The sequence below is a fragment of the Pleurodeles waltl genome, chromosome 3_1, assembly GCF_031143425.1.
Source record: "Pleurodeles waltl isolate 20211129_DDA chromosome 3_1, aPleWal1.hap1.20221129, whole genome shotgun sequence".
Classification (NCBI taxonomy): domain Eukaryota; kingdom Metazoa; phylum Chordata; class Amphibia; order Caudata; family Salamandridae; genus Pleurodeles; species Pleurodeles waltl.
The window spans coordinates 315,159,643-315,180,489 of record NC_090440.1 but is presented as its reverse complement, the minus strand read 5'-3'; the positions used below and the strand labels follow the sequence as shown (position 1 = coordinate 315,180,489).

Sequence of the window (20,847 nt, the reverse complement as noted above, 5' to 3'; positions counted from 1 at the left end):
TAAGTCAAAATTAGCTGTTAACTGCTGTTGAAACATGGGAGGAAGTTAAGTAATTGCAGGAAGAAGTGACAGAGGAAGAGGGGCAAAGCTGGGTTAGAGCAGGATGTGTCAAAAGAAATGACGATGATATGTGGGTTTCAAGTGATGGAAGAGCACTTTTGCCAAATAGCTTGTTCTCACCTGTGACTAGATACTATCATGAACAGGCACATATAGGTAGAGATGCAATGATCAAAACCTTTAGACAGACATTGTTTAACCCCAAATTCAGAGTGATTGCAGAAGCCGTGTGCCATAGATGTGTCACATGCCAGCGCATGAATGTAGAACAACGCACAGTTGTTATACTGAGTCACATAGGTAGATGAGGAAGAATGTTCAGTAGGATGCAGCTGGATTTCCTAGAGATGCCTGCGTGCAATGGACTGAGATACACTGGGTTGAAGAATACTGACCAGGAGAAATGATAGTCTCACAGTAGCAAAGCTGTTACTTAGGGAACTGATTCCGCAGTTCGAATTCCCGACTTCTTTATAGTCAGACTGAGGAACTCATTTCAACAGTGAGGTTCTGAAATTACTGTGTGCGGCATTACAAGTTGAGCAAAGATTACATTGCAGTTACAGACATGGGGCTTCTAGACTTGTCGAACAGACTAATGGCACCCTGAAGTCCAGATTGGCAAAAGTATGTGCATCTACCACTTTGAAATGGCCAGACACGTTGTCTCTTGTCTTGATAAGTATGCGCAATACCCCGACAGAAAGACTAGGTCATTCTCTAATGAGATTATCATGGGGAGAGCCAGCAGTGCACGTGGTTCGTTTTTTGTCTCATCAGGTTGGAGAAGCTACAGCACCGCTGCAGTGGAAGCTTTGCGATGACCTATGTCTAGGCGACTGGGTCATGGCGAAAAAGCATGTAAAGAAAATGTGTTTGGAACTGAATTGGGGAGGCCTTATCAAGTGGTTTTGGTAACCACTACAGCAGTGAAGTATGCTGGTCTCCCTAACTGGGTAATTGCTAGCCACACTCGCAAAGATCCAGGACCTCTAGATGATACAGTACCTCTCTCAAAAGGGATGGTTACAGTGAGTGAGGGGGATCAGGTTAGTCAAGCTGTTGGGGCTGGACAAGTAGCTGCAACAGCACATTTGCGGACTGAGGGGGGTCTGACCAAGTCAACAACAGTGGATGGTACAGAAAGGTCGAGACAGAATCAGTTGACTATTGCAAATTTGGATGACGAAGGACCACTTGCTGTAGATAAAAGAGCTGTATGAGGAGACAATTGGCCTAGAGGAAACAATGCCAGCTGTACAAGTGGCTCTGACTATTGCTGAGGAGACTGAAGAGTCAAGCCAAAGTGACAGTGATCCGAGGGTTGAGCGAACTGGAGATCAATGAGAAAGAGAATACCAAGCCGAAAATACTCAGCACCTGAATGGACATATTTTGCTGCAAATTACTTCTAAAAGGGGTTTACAACCTTTTGTTTTAATAATTCGAATCTAGTTCAATATTCTTGAGTTTGAAATTGTAGTGGGGCTAAACTTTGAAATCTCATTGCTGCTTGATGAACAAACACATTACGTTTTGGAAGTGATTAATAGTGATTATGAGCTGGGTCTTTATTGGAGACATTTGAATTTTTTGTAGAAGCTTTTGAACTGTGCAAGTAGAGAAAACTCTTGATGAACTTTCTAGAAAATCTGTGAACTTTTGTGTATAATGTGTAAGGCTATTTTTGATATTTGCTTTGCTCACAAATTAAAAGGACTGAAAATAGACAGTGATATATTAAAGCCAATTTGCATTTTTTTACATTTCGACCTTTGATTTTTTTGATCTTTGAATTCGAACTTTTGGTCTGAAATTAGAGAACTCTTGGAGCTGAACTAAATTGCTAATTCAGACACATATGTATAGGTTTAGTGGTAGTAATATTTATTATGAGTATATTATTGCTCATTGGTTTGAGTCTGCCTGTAGCAAATGATTCAGAAAAGATTACATCCACAAGTGCCCTGAATTTAGCGAATCCAATTGCAGATCAGAATTTACTCTACAGTGATGAGAAATACATACACACTGATGGTTCTAGATGTGACTTACCTACAGATGTATATTTTAAGTTGTTATATGAGTCTTTAGATATCAGGGAAGCTAGAGATTCCTATGTATGCACATGGTTGCCTTCATCAGTAAGTGAGGGAATCACACAGTGTAGTTTACCCCTATCCTATGGAATTTCTTGTAACCTGTTGTATCAGCAGAAGTATTATCAACACTTTTACTCCAATTATTAACTAGTGTTAATTTTTTTTCAATTGTCCCAGTCATAAAACATTTGAGCAATATTACAAAGATGAAAAACATTGACACAGTGGGAGGTTTCTTTGCGGCTATGTTGATATTTGGTACAGTTTTGTGCTGAAAAGAACAATTTGAACTGCATTTTTACCCCAGTTGAGAATGAAATCATTGGATAAATTGAGGCGAGGAGAAGCGCTATGAAGGCCAAAATAGAAAAGGGGGTAGTTTTACAAAATTGTGGAAAGGATGAAGCCCATTCAGTAGCTGTAAATCAAGGATTCCCGGCTTTAGATTGTCAACATGTAGGAAAGTTATGTGTATATAGACCTAGATCAAAGACTGACACACATTTTGCAGGAACTAGTAAGTGTAGATGTGTTTTTGTTTAAGAATGTCTGGACCTTTATGCTGAATGGATAAGAACCCACCATACCAGGTGTTTATTTCATATGTGGAAAGAATGGCTATTATAAGCTGCCAAATGGCTGAGATGGTAGGTTACCTGGGAGTAGCTTTTCCAAAGATTTTTCATGTAGACCATTTTAATGATCCATTCTGGAATGAGAAGTCAAATGCCAGAGTCAAAAGAAAAGCTAGTGCTTCAGAGATTGGATTGTAGGAGATATTTCTGGTGTCATAATTCCATCATAGGTGTTATCTTGATTCTTGAATGATCTCAAGATTAGAAAGTTGTCAACAATAGTAGATAAGCTATCTACAGACACAGCAGGTGCCATATTAGTAGATAGAGCCTGTTATAAAGAAATGGTCATGGTTTGGGAACGACTAGGAACTCATAAAGCTAGGGCACTCACCTGGAGAGGGTTCATAAAAGATGGACAAAAGAGATTGTCACTTTTGGCATCCAGTGGCAAGCTCCCTAGTCTTAGTGTGTACTGGGAAAGGAAGGTTGGATGAACAAAAATTATGAAATTTAAAGTTAAATTGAATTTCCTGCTGCTACAGTGCTACAGTAATTCCAAGTTGAAAGGACACTTGGTGGATATGGCATCCTGGCACCTCCCACCACTACAAGGAAATAAAAGAGGCAGTGGTTCAGATATTGTGCACTTTGAGACATTTAATATCAGGCTGAGGTGCTTAGATCCCTAGCAATCACAGGGGCACAGCACACCATGCACTCACACAGGCACTCATCACCTTGCACTCACATAAGCACTGCTTATTCTGCATTAATACAGGAGAGCACTCACCCTGCATTCATACCCACACCACTCACCTTATATCATGTAGACATGTACTGCTCACCTGCACCACTCACCCTGCACTCTTATGGACATACTCACACAGATATTGCTCACCCTGCATTCACACAGGAACTACTCACCATATACTCATAAAGATAGACATCACTAACACCCTCCTTTCTAAGAGGCACAGCTCATGCAATAGTCACACAAACACACCGCTCATCCTGCCCTCACAAACACACCACTCACCCTGCCCTCACACAATTTACCCAACTCCCAAACAGCCATAGCTCTTTCTGCACTCATGCAGGCATTGAGTAATATGCCTTCACACAGGCACGACTCACCAGACACTCCCACAGACAAAGTAAATGCTAACCCTGCACTTATACAGGCACAAAAGTCTGACCTCAAATAGGAACACCACTTACCCTGCTTTTGCACATTTACTCTGTGCACCCTACACTCAAAAAGGCACCACTCACCCTGCAAAATGAGGGAACCACATAAAAACAAATAAAAGATTTCGGAGATACAAGAGCTGTTCAGCAGGGAAGGAATGAACAGGGAGCCAGCCTACGGGAATACACTAGCTGCTCGCAGATAAAAGAGCAGACTGGCTGGGTAGAAACGGTGTAAAAGGGACACAAGAACTGAGCCACCAGGTGCTCACGCATAAAAGAGCAGCCCCGTGCAAGAAGGAAGGACACCAAGACAGCATAAGGGGGCTGCCGAGTGCTTTCAGGCAGAAGAATGGCCCAGAGGAGTAGAGAAAGATGCAAAAGAACAGCATTATGGGATTAGCAGGGCATTTACGCTTAGAAGTGAAACTTAGTAGGGCAAGAAAGGGCAGGGCTGCAGAAAGACAGGGTTCACTGGCAGAGAAGAGTGGGCTGGTGGGGAAAGAGCTTATGAGGAAACAGTATGATGGGACTCTATTTGCATTTGCAGAAGGGAGGCCGGGAGACTGAGGATTGACTTACTTTAGATCTGAGTGACTGTTACCAACTTGTCCAGGACTACCTGCCCTTTAGACTGCTGCCAGAAAACCAAATGTGAGCCACCTAGACTGGCCGTCAATGGGTTATTTGGAATTCTGTGCAGTGTACTAGGATTTGCTGAGGAGATGAAAAAGCTTTAATTCTAGTCAATTTTTACAAGTAAAATCCTTCTCTCTCCCTGATGACTCCTACTATATGTGCAGCCAGAAGTACTAACAATGAAAATAACATTTTCTTTTGACACTGTTGGCTTACCACCACATCATCAAGTTTGAATGAGGTGGCGATATTGGGTGAGGAGAAACTCCTCTGGACACAACAATACTAAAGTTCAAGGAACCTCGTCATCCCGTTTCAATGCAGTGGCCATAATAGGTGAGGAGGAATCCCCAACAAGCCAACACAAGTACAACAAGCACTCTGTTCTGGTGAAAGCACAGAACCTGTGCCCAATCAAGAGCTGTAGAGAGGAATTGTCATATGTGGGCGGAGACAAGGCCTTTCTCTCAGTAGTGCTTCTTGAAGTTCTTTTTCTGTTGATTACATAAGGTCAGTCAATAGTTGTGCTGTATATCCAGACCTGAAAAGGAGGATTAATGCAAAGTAACTATTGAAGCTAGTTGTGACACCAACTTAACACACTGTGGCTTAAACCTTACACAGTTCACTGATCTGAATTCTCAACATAGCATATAAATCAGGTAGTTGGACACCCGGAGAGCTGCAGAAGCATGAATTTCTTGGATCAGAAGAGACAGAGGAATAGTGAAAGGAATTAAACATTTCACATGAAGTATTTCTCCTAAAATCACCTGTGCATGGACTGTAATACTGATAATTTTGACTAACAGTTATTCATAAAAATTGTTTGGATGTTTCAATCATTTTAATGGAAGACACAAAAATGTGGAAAACAATTCTATATTTTGAAGGATACCAAATCACTAGTGCTTTTTGCTTGGTAACATGAAGCATATTTGGACAAGGGAAATACAGATACAGGTCATAGGTTTCTTTTCTAGACATCGAAGTCCTGGTTATTTCAAACTGCAATCTATGCACAGAGGAATATTTTGTAACTTACAATAGTCACTTCCTATCTATCTGTCTATATTGCTACAGATTGTTGGAAACAAGTCCATATGACTGCCTGAGGGGTTCCTTAAGGTATAATCCAGGTATTGCCACATTGTAAAGTGACATACACTAGTGCATACCAGGAATTAGGCCTGGGCAGAACTTGTGGAATTTTCACTCTATAGAATTCCGCAAAGTTACATAAAAACTCTGCGAGATTCCACAGAGTTCCGTGAGCGGGTGGAAATCAGCACATCATGCTGATCTTCACCACCATGAGCTTGTTCTGCGCTGAGAAATCAGTGAGAACTGCACCACAGAGGGTAGCCAGAGGGCACTGCCACTAGAGCTGTTTTTCTGCCGCTTGAGTAAATTTTCTACTCGAGCTGGGGGAAATCGGCATATCGCACTGATTTTCAGCACCAGGAGCTTATTCTGTGCTGAGAAATTTGTGAGCCTGAAGGGCTGTGTAAATTCCAATTGTGTTTACTAGACATAGCAGCAGTATAAAGAGATTTTTTACATCTGAATGAGGAACACAAATTATAAAGTATAAACTTTTTTTTAAAGTATCGGGCTTTCTATTTAGACCCGACCAAAACAGTATGCTATGCAGGGTTTTGAAATACTGTATTACAGATTAAGATTCACAGAAAAAAAATGTCACATAATTAAACTTAAGGAACGTGTGTTTGCCCGGTTACACTGCATTAAAATGACTACAGAGGACTTTATTGCTGACCTGGCGAGGTTAGGGTGATAAAGGAAGGGTGTTGTTGAGTTGGGCTGTGTCACGAGAACTAATAGATGGATGTCCACTATACAAAAAGTCAAATGTATTTACACACAAAGCCTATTGAAGAGGTGTTAGCTACATACAAACTCAAACGAACAGAGAAAAGGTGAGAGACATTGCCAGGGAGGAAGAGGAAAACTTCCCAATACATTTTCTCTTTCCTGCTGTTTGTCAAACACAGGCTGCAGGCGTTCTGCAGGATACCTTGCTTTATTTTCAAATAAAAGTGAGGGGAGCCACTGGAAATACATTCAGTGGTACTAAATTCAATAACGGGGCGAGCTGTGGACATGACTTAGGTTACAGATGGCATAAACATTGGTGCCAAGAACAACTGCCCTAAGTCACTGCACATTAAAGGAACATTTTGGTGCTGAGGCCAGCCAACAGGAAGCAATAGTGAATTTACCTCTCATATTCATTTGTACTTCCGAGGTCGTTAAACAGACAATTAAATTGGGTACTAGTAAATTAATAGTAATAAAAACATCAGAAGTGTGGTTTTATGTGCTACATAAAAATCTGTTTTTTAATAATATTTGTATTAATATATCTGTTTTCTAGCAGTGGGCAAAGAAAATGAGTGAGCTTTGAGCTGACTGTGGCAAGCAAGGGTTTCTTGTATATGAAATAAACAGACTGTCTACAAATCTCAAGCAATTCAAGTATTTGGAGAAAAAGAAATCTTACTCTTAAAGTGTGATCCCATGAACCTGAACAGAACGCTGTTCCATCTGGAGAGACTCGTAAGGTACTAACACGATTTTCATGTCCGAATAAAATCGATACTCGGGTTCCCTTTAGGACGTCCCAAACATTTATAGTGTAGTCATTGTAGCCAGCAAAAAGTAGGCGACCTAGAATGTAAAAAGGAGAAACAGAATGTGAAAAGTGTTCACGTCTGTGCCCCTTAAGGGGTCATATTTTCAATCAGAATGAAAGTGTTTGTACAAAGGAGTTAATACTTCTGCAATCTGCTGAAACATATTTGTGTCGATGTGAAACATTTACCCTTCATCTCTCCTCCTTACATGCTTTCTGTGCTATGTATTTGGTTGTATGTGTATTAATGAATAGGTGCAGGTATCTTATTCTCTTGGCCTTCCGAGGATAAACTGACCTCAGTTTTTGTAAGGTTCACAATCATAAAGACTCGTAATTCAACATTTAGCTGAATTTAAGTTTCCTCTAATTGTTGCCTCCATTTGTAATTTTATTCAGGTCGGGCAGACTTATCCAGAAAGACATTTGTGATATAGAAGAAACATAAATAATACTATTAGGTTTAGCTGTGAAAATGTTTCCCTATTAGGAATATGCACGTTTTTAAGGGCATCAATTGTGTCGTTAGCGTTTGTGACTGTTTAAGTAGCAATGTGCGCATCACATTTTCTTTTTATAAATGAAATATCAAGTTATGTTTAAATGCCCCCTCATATCGCAAACAAAACGAAACATTTAACCTTTCTTTTTTTGCTTCTTGAATAACATGGGCTGCATACGTTTACTGTAAATGCTAAAATACCAAGCATGCAGATTGAAAAGATAAATGAGGCCTTTTGCAAAATGTCTTTTATGGTTCAAATCTGTTTTATTTATTTAGTGGTGCAAGAAATGTGTTGTGCTCCTGTTGGTCTGCTGCCTCCTGTGTTAGTTGAAGACGCAGGATTCAACTCTGAGAGTCGCAGTAGTCTCAGATATTTGGGGCACGTTAGCTCTGGAAACTCCTGAGATAGTAGAGATATGTATGGTTGCCAAAGTGCTCCATATGTGGCCCCTTGATTTGCCAATACCAGGGATAGTTTCTCCATTCCCAGGATACACCATAATTGATGCCAAGACAAGTGGGAAGGTATGGTGTCTGTGCCGCAGCGCGCCCGGATTGTCTGATGGGTTGCTCCAAACACCACCTCAATGTGTCTGCCTTTATGTGATTTAAGCAGGTAAGTGAAAGCGTTGGGGAGACCTAGTATTGTGTAGGTGGGGAATCTGGGTATCTGAGTATTTATGTGTGTGTTTATGTCATTTAATACTTGCTCCTAGAAGTCTAAGATCTTGGGGCAGTCCCACAGGATGTGGTTTAGTGTGCTGGTTGACCCACAGCGTCTCCAGCATTCTGCACTCCATGTCTACTGATACTTCTGGATCAGTGGGGGTGTGGTACGAATAGGTAACGCTTTTTTTGACATTTCAATGCTTGAGACATTGTGGGCTTTGTATCTTGCTTTGTAGTGTATCTCACTCCATTTTTTTGGTGTAATCATGCCTCTGTCCACGAGTTGTGCCAGGAGCCATCTCTCAAATGTTGTGAGGGACCAATGTGCTTTTTCTTTTATAGCGGGGTGGGTAACCCAACATCAAACTTGCAGGTAGCGGAGTCGCTCCGAATCCGGTAGCCCATAGTCGATTCCCAATTGATCAAAGGAGAGGACACTATTTGTCCCATAGAGGTGTCCCACGGAGCGACAGCCGCTTGATTGCCAATGACAAAACGCGGCTGATCGCGACACAGAAAGAAGTCGGTATTGTCCATGATGGGTGTCAGTGGGGAAGGGAAGGAGGACAGACCATTGCCGGTCACCATGTCATCCCAGGCCTTTAGTGTGGATTTTCCGATTGGGGAAGAATATAATACCCAAGGCCGTTGAGAGCGGTTCAGGAATGGGACTCTCCCGGTCCATGAAGAGCAAGAGTTTCTCAGATTCGGTCTTGAACCACTCAACGAGGTAGCGGATTTGAGTAGCTTGGAAATATGCTGTAAGATTGTGGATGCCCAATCCGCCATCTGTATGGGACTGCCCAATGTGCCCTAGATATGGGGCTGATATAAGTGGGCGCAACCCATTTGTGGGTTTTTATCTGACCATACAAAGCAAGACAGCGCTAGTTGTATGGCCTTTATTGCACCAGGTGGGGGAGTCTACCAGGAGCGCTTGGAATAGGAAGAGAATTTGTGGGAGAATAGTCCTCTTAATTGCCATTATCCATTCAAGCCATGTTAGTGGGTACAGGTGCCATTGGGCCAGATCCCATGTGACTTGCTGAAATAATGTGCGATAGTTCAGTGCCACTGTGGCCACCACCATTGGGGCCAAGTGGAACCCCAGGTATGGAATAGTGGTTGGTGACCACTGGATAGAATACCTACTGGTAAGTTGCTTCATTATGAGTGTGGGAACTATAAGATTAAGGGCCTGAAATTTGGAGATATTAATCCGGAAGCCAGACACTTCTCTGAATCTCTCTGCTATTTCCAGGAAGGCTGGTAAGGCCAATCAGTGGGGAGTTCAAAGCCACGATGACATCATCCACCTGAAGGCATATGGTATGATCCTCCCCCCCAAATCGGAGACCTGTGATGTTCAGGTGATCATGCACTCTTTGAGCAAAAGGCTCCATGTAGCGTGCAAACAGCAAAGGCGACAGTGGACAGCTCTGCCGCATTCCTCTTTATGTAGGGAATGATGATGAAATGGTGTGCCCATTCATTCCAACTGATGCCTGCGTACAATCGTACAATCGTAATTGCTCAGTTTCCAGCTAGGTAGAAGTGGTCTGAAGCCGAAGTGTTTGAGTTGCCGATACGTAGGGCCAGTGAACGCTTTCTCGGTGCTGATGGCTAGGAGTAAGATGTCTCTCTTAGACCAGTTAGCTTTGTCAATAATTTGAAGCAGCAATTTTGTGTTATCACTGCAGTGTCTATGAGGGACAAAGCTCGCTTGGTCTGGGCTTATCAGTCCCAGCATGATTGAGTTAAGGCGCGCCTCCAGGATGCCAGTGAAAAGTTTCTCATCTGTTTTGAGGAGAGAAATGGGCCGGTATGACTCGCACTTGCGGTTATCCTCACCGGGTTTAGGGATCACCACTACTGACACCTCTCCATCGATTGGGCCAGGGTATGGGGGCCATCAATGGAGTTGAACAGCCTTGTTAGGACGGGAGCAAACGTGTGACAGAAAGTCCAATGAAAGCTCACTGGAAAGCCGGCCAGCCCCTGCGATTTGGGTAGTTACTGTCAGACTATAGCTGAGATAACTTCCTGACTCTGATGGGGCGATCCAGCTTGTCTGCCTGCGTCGGTGTGAGCTGTGTCGTGTTAGCACCCTCGTCTGTAGTGATGCTGGTAAAGTTTGAGCTTCATAAAGGTTGTTGTGGAAATCTCTGAACTGAGAGGTGAGGAGGTTATCGTCCACGGCTTCAGAGTCGTCCTCTGGCCTCCACCCTAGCTGCTTGCCGCTGGGCACATAGCGTGTTGGCCAAATGTTTCCCATACTTATTTCCCCCTATGGAAAAGGAATGCTTAAGGCCAAGGAGGGAAAATTCAGCCCTATCGAGATTCAACTGCACAAGCTGCTTCCTTGTCACCTCCAGCTGTCGCCACACTCTGGGCACACCTGTGCGATGGTGAATACATTTTAATTTTCTCACTCGATTATTTAGGTGTTCCCTCTTTTCAAGGTGGAGGATGTTGTCTGCTGCAGAGATAGCCAGAAACTCCCCTCTAATAACTGCATTCAAGGCGTCTCACAGGATCTGGATGGGGGTGTCTGGTGTACCAATTGTTTGCAAGATAGTTAGTAATGGCCTGATCAGTTTGTTGACCACTTCCGGCCATTACAGTAGTTTCTCTCGCAACCGCAAGGGTTTAAATCTTTGTTTCTTTGGGAGGGTTGCAAAGTACGCCACCACACCAGCATGATCGGAGAGTGAGCATGGTTTGATTTTGATGCCAGTTAGCATTTGTTGAAGGTCCTGGGTCCCAGGAAATGGTCTAGGTGGGCGTAGGTTTTCTGGGCATGAGAAAAGAAGGTGAAGTCTAGGGTTGTCGGGTGTGTATCTCTCCATAGGTCCTGCATTCCAATCTACTGTAACCATCACCTTGTGTTCTGTGTGAGTTTCCCTGTCCCTCCATGTCGAGGGGCAGAATGGTCTGTGTTATTATTAAAGAACAAGTTAAGGTTGTCTCTGAATAAAATCAGATTCCCTGTGGTTGCCAAGGTGTCAGCAATTGCTTTGCGTATAAACTGTTCCTGGCTTTCGTTGGGAGCATATATGGTGCTGAGCAGAAGTGTGTGAAAAAGTGGGCTAAAAGTCGGCCCCTTATCTCTGCAACTTTATCCCCTATGAAATGATCAGGCTATGAGAATGGATACCTCAGCCATTTTGTTGTCCATAAATGAGTGAATTTGTCGTGGATAGGCCCCTGACTTGAGTAAGTGCCAGTCTCTTGCCGAGAGGTGTGTCTCTTGCAAAAGACTTACATCTGCTCTGGTGTGTTCTAAGTGTGAAAGGATGGCTTTCCTCTTCACTGGGTTATTGAGGCCTTTCACATTGAGTGTGACAACCCGTAATCTATTGTGTGCGAGGGTGACTTAGAAAGTCTGCGGTGTCAGCACTCGCATCTCTGGTCGCCCTGTGACTTAATGTATATTTCTGGCAGGAGAGGTTTGAGTGTAGATAGAAGCAGGTTGTGAGTAACATATTACAGCTCTTTGTAAGTACCCCCTACTAGATTATCCCTTAGTAAACCAAAACAGAACCTCAAATAATGTATCTGGTTGTTGGTGATCTCACATATGAGCCATTTCAACCTCAACAGTAATCAAGAGTCTAGGTCCGTGGACAAAAAACATCTTCTTAGCTATCTGCCCGCCGAGCCTCACACCCCGCCATCTAGGGGTGCTCTGATCTAGGACCCATAGCTCAGGGTGTTTGACTTGTTCACTAGAGTCTCCAGCACTGCCCTCCTCTCTCGGGCAATGGCATCCTGGTCAGAGCACAAGTCTCTGTTCTGGGCTGAGATCTTCATCCATCTTGAGCGCCGCCACCTACTTTTGTCTCTCTTTCCAATCCCAGGAGTTCACATGCAGCTGCCAGAGAGCGGATTTAATGTAGCCTCCCCACCCAGTGGAAGATGATGCAGAAGGGGTGACCCCAGAACTAAGGGACCCCCTTCTCTCTAACATAAGCCATCACAAAATGAAAGACCCTTCTCTTATGCAAGGTGAGCACAGTACCGCGGTGTGATTGCGGCACTGGAGTGGATGGACTGCTCTGGCTTGCTGGAGGATTTGTTCTTCTTGAGGGAAGTCATGCACACATGCTAGTATTTCCCCAGGGCGGGAGTTCACTTGGTGGGGTAGGCCCACTTTGTGCACCAGGTCCAGCTGGATGTTTGCTTCTGATAGTTCAAGGATTTGGCTGAAGAGGATTTTGACATAGGACTCAATGTTGTTTCTTTCCACCGCTTTTGAGGCACCTCTAATGTGTATATTGTTACGCCTTGACCTGTTTTCTAAATCTTACAGATGGGCCTGGAGCTCTATGTTCTGTTCCTTGAGGTGTATAAAGTCCTGTTGGAGGTCTTCAAGTTCCTCGTCTTTACTTGTCCCATTATCTTCCAGGGTCGAGCCTCTACCCCCAATCTCTGCTAATTCTTTGCATACTGTTTTCAGGTCTTGGGAGGGATCTCACTTGACAGTTTGAAGGTCATCCCGAAGTGATGCGAAGTGGGCTTTGAGGATGAAGCGAGTTACAGGACTTACTGTTTCGTCTTTCTTGGGGTGACCTTTGGGGCCCAGCTGCGAAGGGCAGTGCCCAGAGGCCGGTCTGCACAGCATCTCCTTCAGGGAGCGATCCTTTTTAGAGTGTACGGCTGCTATTGGGTGTAGCTGGTCGGTGCCCTCACTGTGTCAGGTGGGCTTGTGCGCCACGTGGGCCAGAGTCACTCTAGGCCCCAAGTCCCTCTTTGGTCTCTCGTATCCTTTCACCAAGTGGGTGGAATCCTGGGGGAGGTCCAATTACGCTCAGGAGAGAAAGGCCCAGGATTGGTGTCAGCAGCCTTACAGAGGGCTGTTGGAGGGCACCCACACTGTTAGCTCCCTTGCGTGAGTTGGACCTCTGGCTGAAAAGGGGAGCTTAGAGGTGCCGGAGAGTCCAGTGGTGCAGGCCTCTTGTCGGGCTTGTGAACTTTTGGAGGTCTGAGTTGTCCTATCTCTGGCTATAGGAGGCTAGTGCTGGGCACCTGTGTGAGTCTGGCCCGTGCTCAGCCCGTGGTTCAGTGGTGGGCTGATTGAAGACAGTACCCTTGCTTGCTTTATGCTGTTGCGTGGTTGTGGCTTCTGCTGATCTGGCTGGTCTGCTCATCCACTGGCTGTAGGTCTTGAGGTGCAAAGAACCTCCAGTGCCAGCTATCAGGTCATGGGAACACCAGGAGGCCTCACTGAGTTGGTGACAGTAGCCTTACTGTGGGCTGCTGAAAGACACCCCCTTTGTTTGCTCCCTTGTAGTGGGTTAGACCTCTAGCTGAAAAGGTGCACTTTTGAGGCACCAGGGAGTCCTGTGGCACTGCCCCTTGTCGTAGCTTGTGCACCTTTGGAGCCCCGAGATGTCCTGACTCCATCTATAGAAGGTTTAACTGTGCCCCTGTGTGAGGCCGGCTCGAGCCCACTGCACAGTTCTGTGGGGGGCGGATCGGCGAGGGTGCCCCAGCTCCCTAGTGCTGATGTGTGTTCTTGGTTCCTGATGGTCGAGTGGATCCCTTTGCACTCTAGTCACAGGCCTCTAGGTGCCAGGAAGCCCTGGGCACCAGCTATCAGGTTGTGGCGACACCAGTGAGCCTCACGTGGCCCCTCTAAAGCACTTGCCACATTTCTGGGTGCCCAGGAGGCATGTGTGCTCAGCGCTCTGCTCCTCCATGCTAGTCTGTTTTGGCTAGCCCAGTTCAATGAGGATGTTGGGCTCCATGGGCAGAGGATGTTGGGCTCCGTGGGCAGAGCACGTGGCTGTCAGAACAGGGGTATAATCTATATGAGCCCTACCTTTGGGTCTATGTGGCCGCAATGAAAGGGCAGAGCCACCATGCAAAAGTCTGGGTAGTGTCCAAGAGCCCCGCCGGTACTACCTCATGAGGCCTGGGATCACGGATTCAATGCGCGGGCCTACTGTCCCTTGGTGCAGGTGGCCTCCACCTGTGTCAGTTATCGTCTAGGCCCCGTGGCAGGTAAGCATCCAGAGCCATCTGCAGGATATCTCCCTTTAGTCTCTGGCTGGGTCGGCGGTCACCTGGTGCCTCGAAGGGAAGGGCCGCCCAGAACAGGTCTCCACCAGTCGAAGCCAACAAGGTAGGGGTACTTCATGTTGCCACGGGTCCCTAGTGCTGCATTCAAGTCCGGGCTCCAGCATTGGACGTTTTCGTATGCTGCCTAGCGGCCACCACCTTAATGCCTGGTCGTTCTCAAAGTTGCAGCAGCTCCTCTGTAGCTGGGCAGTACAGGACCGACCCAACTGTATCTGTGTTGGGCTCGCTGTGGGAGGCCTAGGTGGTCATTTCTTTCAACCTAGGCACAGAATTACTGGGAATCTGTGGGCGGCAGGGACTGAGGACCAGGAGCACACGTCCTACCAGCCCGCTATCTTGGCCCCGCCCCTGCAAAACATTTTTAAAAATAAATCAACCAGTACTTTCATTTTGTCTTCAATGTGTGCCTTTGTAGTGCTGTGGCTTTTGCTCCCTGCCAATTTAACAGATCATTAATCCTGATTCCAAATTAAAAATATTTTTATATTTCATGAAAATATGCTGAAACATAGCTTTCAGTCAAGACACACTCAGAGCTTTCTTGGAAGAAACAATCACTTTAAGTAACAGAGCTCTCTTCCTTTTCATTGCTCCTATTGATCTATGTCCAACTTCCATTCCAACCAGCGTCACAGTGACAATGTCCTTCACAATAATGCTACAGGTCACATTAAATACTTCTATTATTTCTTTCTTTCTGCACCTTAGAGCCTTGGTCTGGCAGGGAAATGAAGCTTGCACTTTAGAGATTATAACTTGATGCATCAAGAGAACGAATGTATACACCCATAGGCGGACTGAGTCAATGTATACTATGTCTATAAAAAGGTCTCTGCAATAAATGTACATGTGTATGCATCTATTGGTACCTGCATAATGCAAACCAAGCTAGCAAGCAATTGAGCGCAGAGCAAGAATGAAGACCCAAATAAAGATACAACCATTACAGAAAGGAGGCAGTGGTAAAATCTGGTAGTAATGTTCCTTGAAGAGATACATCTTCAGTTTCTTCCTAAACTACATTTCTGAGGGGTTTGCTATTCCAGAGCCGGGGTGCACAGGTGAAGAAGGCCTGTCTACTGTTCTTTCCTTCTAATATCTTTTGATCCCCAGTGTGACAACGCCCTGTCCCAGATGTGGTTAGTTTCATGGTCAGATATGTTGGGGTATTGTTTCTGTGGTCCTTCATAGATGATGATGCTGGACTTGAGGGTGAGATTACCTTGGAGGGAGGCCAGTCTAGTTCTATTAGTGTTGTGGTGATGTCATTACAATTCTTCAGAACCTGTATCACACATGCTTCAGTGTGTGAGTTGTCTATCCGGTCGCCAGGACGAAGGGCTAGAGGAACTTCTTACCACCTTGTGTAGTTCATGCCCATGGAGGCAGCACTTTAAATCTACTTGCACAGGGTGACTTTTAGTGAACGAAAAGCTGGTGGTCACAAAAAGTGCTGATGGTATCTGGCTTGAAGCTGCTCACATGTGGGGAACATGTTGCGTGGCAGTGTGCGGACAGTGAACTATGGTTCCCAGCAGGCCAGGAACTCTTGTGTGTTTCCAGACAACAGCCATCTTGAATTATCAAGTGAAACTTCCTTGTGGGTTTACAAGGTCCATAAGTTTATTTTCCAGGTTCATTCAGCAAATAGACATGTTCTCATTTCCCCCATGGTTTCCACACAGCTTGTAAGAACTCCAAAAAAATGATGAGTATAAGTCTTGGTTTCATGTATATGACAGTTGTTTTAAAGCAATACAGGACGGATCCGTAAAAATGGATTATGATAAGTTTTGTTTTAATTTTAATACTAATCTTTGTGTTAAACTTCAACATAAACTATTATAATTAGTTTGAATAGAGGTGTCAGGATGTACAGAACATTTTTGACAAAGGGGCAACCTCTGTTATGTTTTGGCTGTCAATCCGCCAAGCTGTTGGGAAGCTCACCCTCCAAAGTTTCGAGTTCCCTGTTGAATGGGCAGGAAATATTCACTAAAACTACTTCTGTCAACATTTGGCAACTTTAGGTCCCTGCTCAATGCCACTCAGTCCGTCATGTCGTACAACATTATGGACCAGGTGCCATTTTACTCGTTTTCTAAGAACAAATGTTCCACTCCCAAAAATAGATATGTTTTTTGAAAATAAAAAGTCAGTGCCCCTGACATGCTGAGGGTTCTCTCCCAGCCCTTGAGATGCATTTTTTTCCTTCGGGGAACACCATGCAAATAATGCAGCGGACGTGATCAGAAGGCCAGTCTTGATATGGCCAGGCATTTACACACCAGTTCTTGATGGCAGAGATGGCAGTAGGACTGATGCTGGGAAAACACCAGTTTTTAACTGCTGGGTGAGGCAATTTACTCCTTAGGTTTCACAGATTTGCAGATCTCCTGACGTTTACTGGCTGACGGAATCAACTTCGTTGCAGGCGTGTTAACATTTTCAATTCTATTTTGAAAGAATAAATTACAGTCTTGTTTTGGACGCACCTTGCACATTAGTTGTTTAAAAAATATGAGGTTCACAGTTGTAAGCTTGTATCAGAAATTTTTATGAACTATTTTGAGGACTGCCTAGTTGCTTCTGAGTTCCACATTGCTAAATCAACACACACAAAAGGCTGGGTCCAAACTGAAGGGGCATCAATCAATCAATCAGTACACTTGTAAAGCGTGCTACTCACCTGTGAGGGTCTCAAGGCGCTGAGGGGAGAGGGGGTGCTGCTACTGCTCGAACAGCCAAGTCTTGAGTAGCCTCCTGAAGGTCAGCAGGTCTTGGGTCTGTCATAGGAGCAAGGGGAGGGTGTTCCAGGTCTTGGAGGCGAGGTGGGAGAAGGATCTGCCGCCGGTGGTCACTCTTCAGATGCGAGGGACGGTGACGAGGGCGAGGTCGGCTGAGCGGAGCTGGCGGTTCGGGGTGTAGAAGGTGAGTCGTCTGTTGAGGTAGGCTGGACCGGTGTTTTGGAGTGCCTTGTGTGCATGGGTGAGGAGCTTGAAGGTTATCCTTTTGTTGACGGGGAGCCAGTGTAGGTCTCTCATGTGAGAAGTGATGTGGCTGTGACGGGGTACATCAAGGATCAGGCATGCAGAGGCATTTTGTATACGTTGCAGTCGTCTGAGGAGTTTGGCAGGGGCTCCTTCGTAGAGGGTGTTTCCGTAGTCAAGTCTGCTACTGACGAGGGCCTGGGTGACTGTTCTTCTTGTTTCTGTGGGGATCCACCTGTAGATCTTGCGGAGCATGCGGAAGGTGTTGAAGCAGGAGGAGGAGACGGCGTTGACTTGCTTGGTCATAGAGAGTGTTGAGTTGAGGATGACGCCCAGGGTGCGTGCTTGGTCGGTGGGTGTCGGGGCTGCTCCCAGTGCGGTCGGCCACCAGGAGTCATCCCAGGCTGAGAGGTTGGTGCCAAGGAAGAAGACCTCCATCTTATCCGAGTTCAGCTTCAGTCTACTGTTCTTCGTCCATTCGGCGACGGTCTTCATTCCTTCATGATGGCCAAAAGAACGATGAGTTGGAATGATACCTTGAATGATTGCCAGTGGTTACATTTATTGCAAGCCTTCTCAACCTTTTGTGTGTCTGATGTAACAACTTAAGTGGCCAAGGGTATGCCCAGACGTGGGTCCCTTGCTCACTGTGCCACTTGAACCCAACTAAAGAGCTCCAGTCAGGATGAAATCAGCCTTGGGCTGCTTGTGTTCTGGTTCAGGGAGGACCTGGCTTGGCCGTTTCTGGAGGGACCTGTTGGAGCAGGGTCGATTTGCATATGGTCGGGCCCAGGGCCAGCTTTATCGCTGGTGGCACCCGGTATAGCAATCTTTTTTGGCACCCTCCACCCCATGATCACCGCCTCGGGATTCCCTTACTGCCACCCAGCAAAAGTGCCCCTCATCTCTCCATTGCCCCTCTCAAATACATTTCATGTGTTTTAAAGCCTTGGTAAAGGCTGGCTTTACTAATCCACTCAGCTGCACATAAAATATAGTTATGTTCTTTGCATCAGGCATATTAACCCTCTGCGCTACTTTATGGCAAGTCAAAATTGCCACTGGACAAAAACGCCCATCACTCTCTCTATCATGAACATTAATCACAAGACTTAGCTTGACATTTTAATTGCTTCCTGAAGGCTGGACACACAAGGAACTATTCAGAGGGTGCTTTTAAATAGCAAGTTTCTAAGTTATTGCTAAACACAGCGCCCCCATGAGGTCAGCGCCTCCCCATCCAGGTCAGCACCCAGTGTGGGAGCACTGCCCTAACGCCGGCCCTAGTTGGGCCCAAAGTGAGGTGGTATGCCCATCCAGGTCAGCATCCGGTGCGGCTGCCCTGCCCTAACGCTGGCCCTGGTTGGGCCCAAACTGAGGTGGTATGGTGGGTAAAAGGACAATGGGTTGGAATGCTACCCTGCGCGATACCCAGCCGTTAGGCTTATTGCAAGCATTCCTTCCCTCACCTGTTGTGTGTTTGGTACCACATCGTTAAGTACAAGAATTAATTATATACATAAATACGTTCTATGTTCAGTTAACAACACCAAGGGCAAGATAATTAAAAAAGATAATTGCACTCAAAATATCCTCCTTTCACACGCCAAACGCGTGGCTCGGTTTGGGCTCTTTGTGTGAATGCATAACTGTATTAATCCATTACTTTACTTGCCAAAACTGTTCCTCCATTAAAGGAAAAGCTGCAGCTTATACAAACAATTTGGCACCGACTCATGTAAATATTATACTTAGCAGCCTCGTTTAAACATTGTTTTTCCCGTTTTTCACTGTTACAATTTCTAAGGACAGGTGCAGTTAGAATATGCAAATGTTTCCCACCACGCGAGAGGTGGGGGCATAAGGCAGGGACAATACTAAAGCTTCCTATGTCAAAAACAAACGCGGACTTATTTACTGAGGATACAAAAAATGAATTGAATTAAATCTCTCCTACAAGCTGTCGATGAGAAGCTACTAATCGAAATTTATTTCCCGGAACCTGTTATTTAATTAATGTTCTCTGTCAAAAATAGTCACCGATTTCATCTGGAATGTCTGTGGTAACTGTGAACATGTGTGGAAATGGTCTAGAAGGCAGTTGCTACGTTTTTCATTTGCATGTGTCTTGCTACATAGGAACTTCTGAATTCTTTCATATGGCAATCGCATTACAATACACATGATTGTGTTTGTGCGTGCATGTGTTTGTGCGCCCCCGCGAGTGTTTAGGCCAATATGTTTCTATCGTATTCTTACTTTCTTCCTCTTTTTTGTCACAGTCTTAAATGTATGAGTGACCCGAAGCCAGGATATATATTTTTTTTTCTAAACACCTTGCTACTCCTTTTCCTGTTGAAGGATTAATCCAGGTCCCGGGTAAATGAGGCTCCTGTTTGAGCAAATGTCCCTATCAGCCGCGTGCCTCATTGACGGGTGGCACGCAGCGAAAGACAGTTGAGGGTTATTACTGCTTTGGTTATTATAAGGATGAGCTGCCACTGTGTTCCTGGCACTGAATTTCCCACCTCTGAGGCCAGGGGTCGCAAAGGCAGTGCCAGGGGTAGCAGACGGAAAACCAGGAGTCGCAGCTTCGACCCCTGAGGACCCCTAAATTACATCCATGCCTGACACACCCGAGAAGCATCAGGCTTCTGCCCCTCTTTCCTTCCCGCAACGAGTTGTTTTTGGCATGACGCGCCTCCACGTGCGCTCTCTGGAGCTATTGTATTCCCGGGCTCCTACCAGTTTACCCATCCCGTTGAACGTGCCGGAGTTTCGTAAGTATGTGGCGGGGGGTGCGAAAGATGCTGCAGGCCAGCAGCACGTCACCTAGACAGGGCATCCATTATGATACCATTTTGCTTGACTTCCGCTTTTGGCAAAATATCGTTAGAAATGGGGTCTTTGGTTGACAGTCAGGTTACCCCCTGTTCAAGCAAGGACCCTCACTCTAGTTAGGATAAAAGAGAATCACCCTCAGCTAACCCCTGCTTACCCCCTTGGTAGCTTGGCAGAGCAGTAGGCTTAACCTCAGAGTGCTGGGCGTAAAGTATTTGTACCAACACACACAGTAACTTAATGAAAACACTACAAAATGACACAACACCAGTTTAGAAAAATAGGAAATATTTATCTAGACAAAACAAGACCAAAACGACAAAAATCCAACATACACAAGTCAAGTTATGATTTTTAAAAGATTTAAAATAAAAAGAGTCTTTAGGTAGTTGTAACAACACACTAGCGCTGCTAGCGTGAAAATGTACCTGGTTTGCGGCAAAAATAACCCCGCACGGGCGGTGTGCGTCGAAAATAACCCGGCACGGGTATATGCGTCGAAAACAGCTCGGCTCGGCGAGGCGCGTCGAAAAAG

The 20,847-nt window shown here is 45.2% G+C and overlaps 1 protein-coding gene across 2 annotated transcripts in view; it reads right to left on the bottom strand.

The window, feature by feature from the left end:
• The window catches only part of GNB5 (G protein subunit beta 5), a 493,189-nt gene that overhangs the window by 42,349 nt on the left and 429,993 nt on the right, over nucleotides 1-20,847 (bottom strand). For both annotated transcript variants that reach the window (XM_069222460.1, XM_069222461.1), the window contains exon 12: nucleotides 7,092-7,258. In XM_069222460.1, coding sequence (XP_069078561.1) covers nucleotides 7,092-7,258 — 167 coding nt within the window. The remainder of the gene's footprint in view (nucleotides 1-7,091; nucleotides 7,259-20,847) is intronic.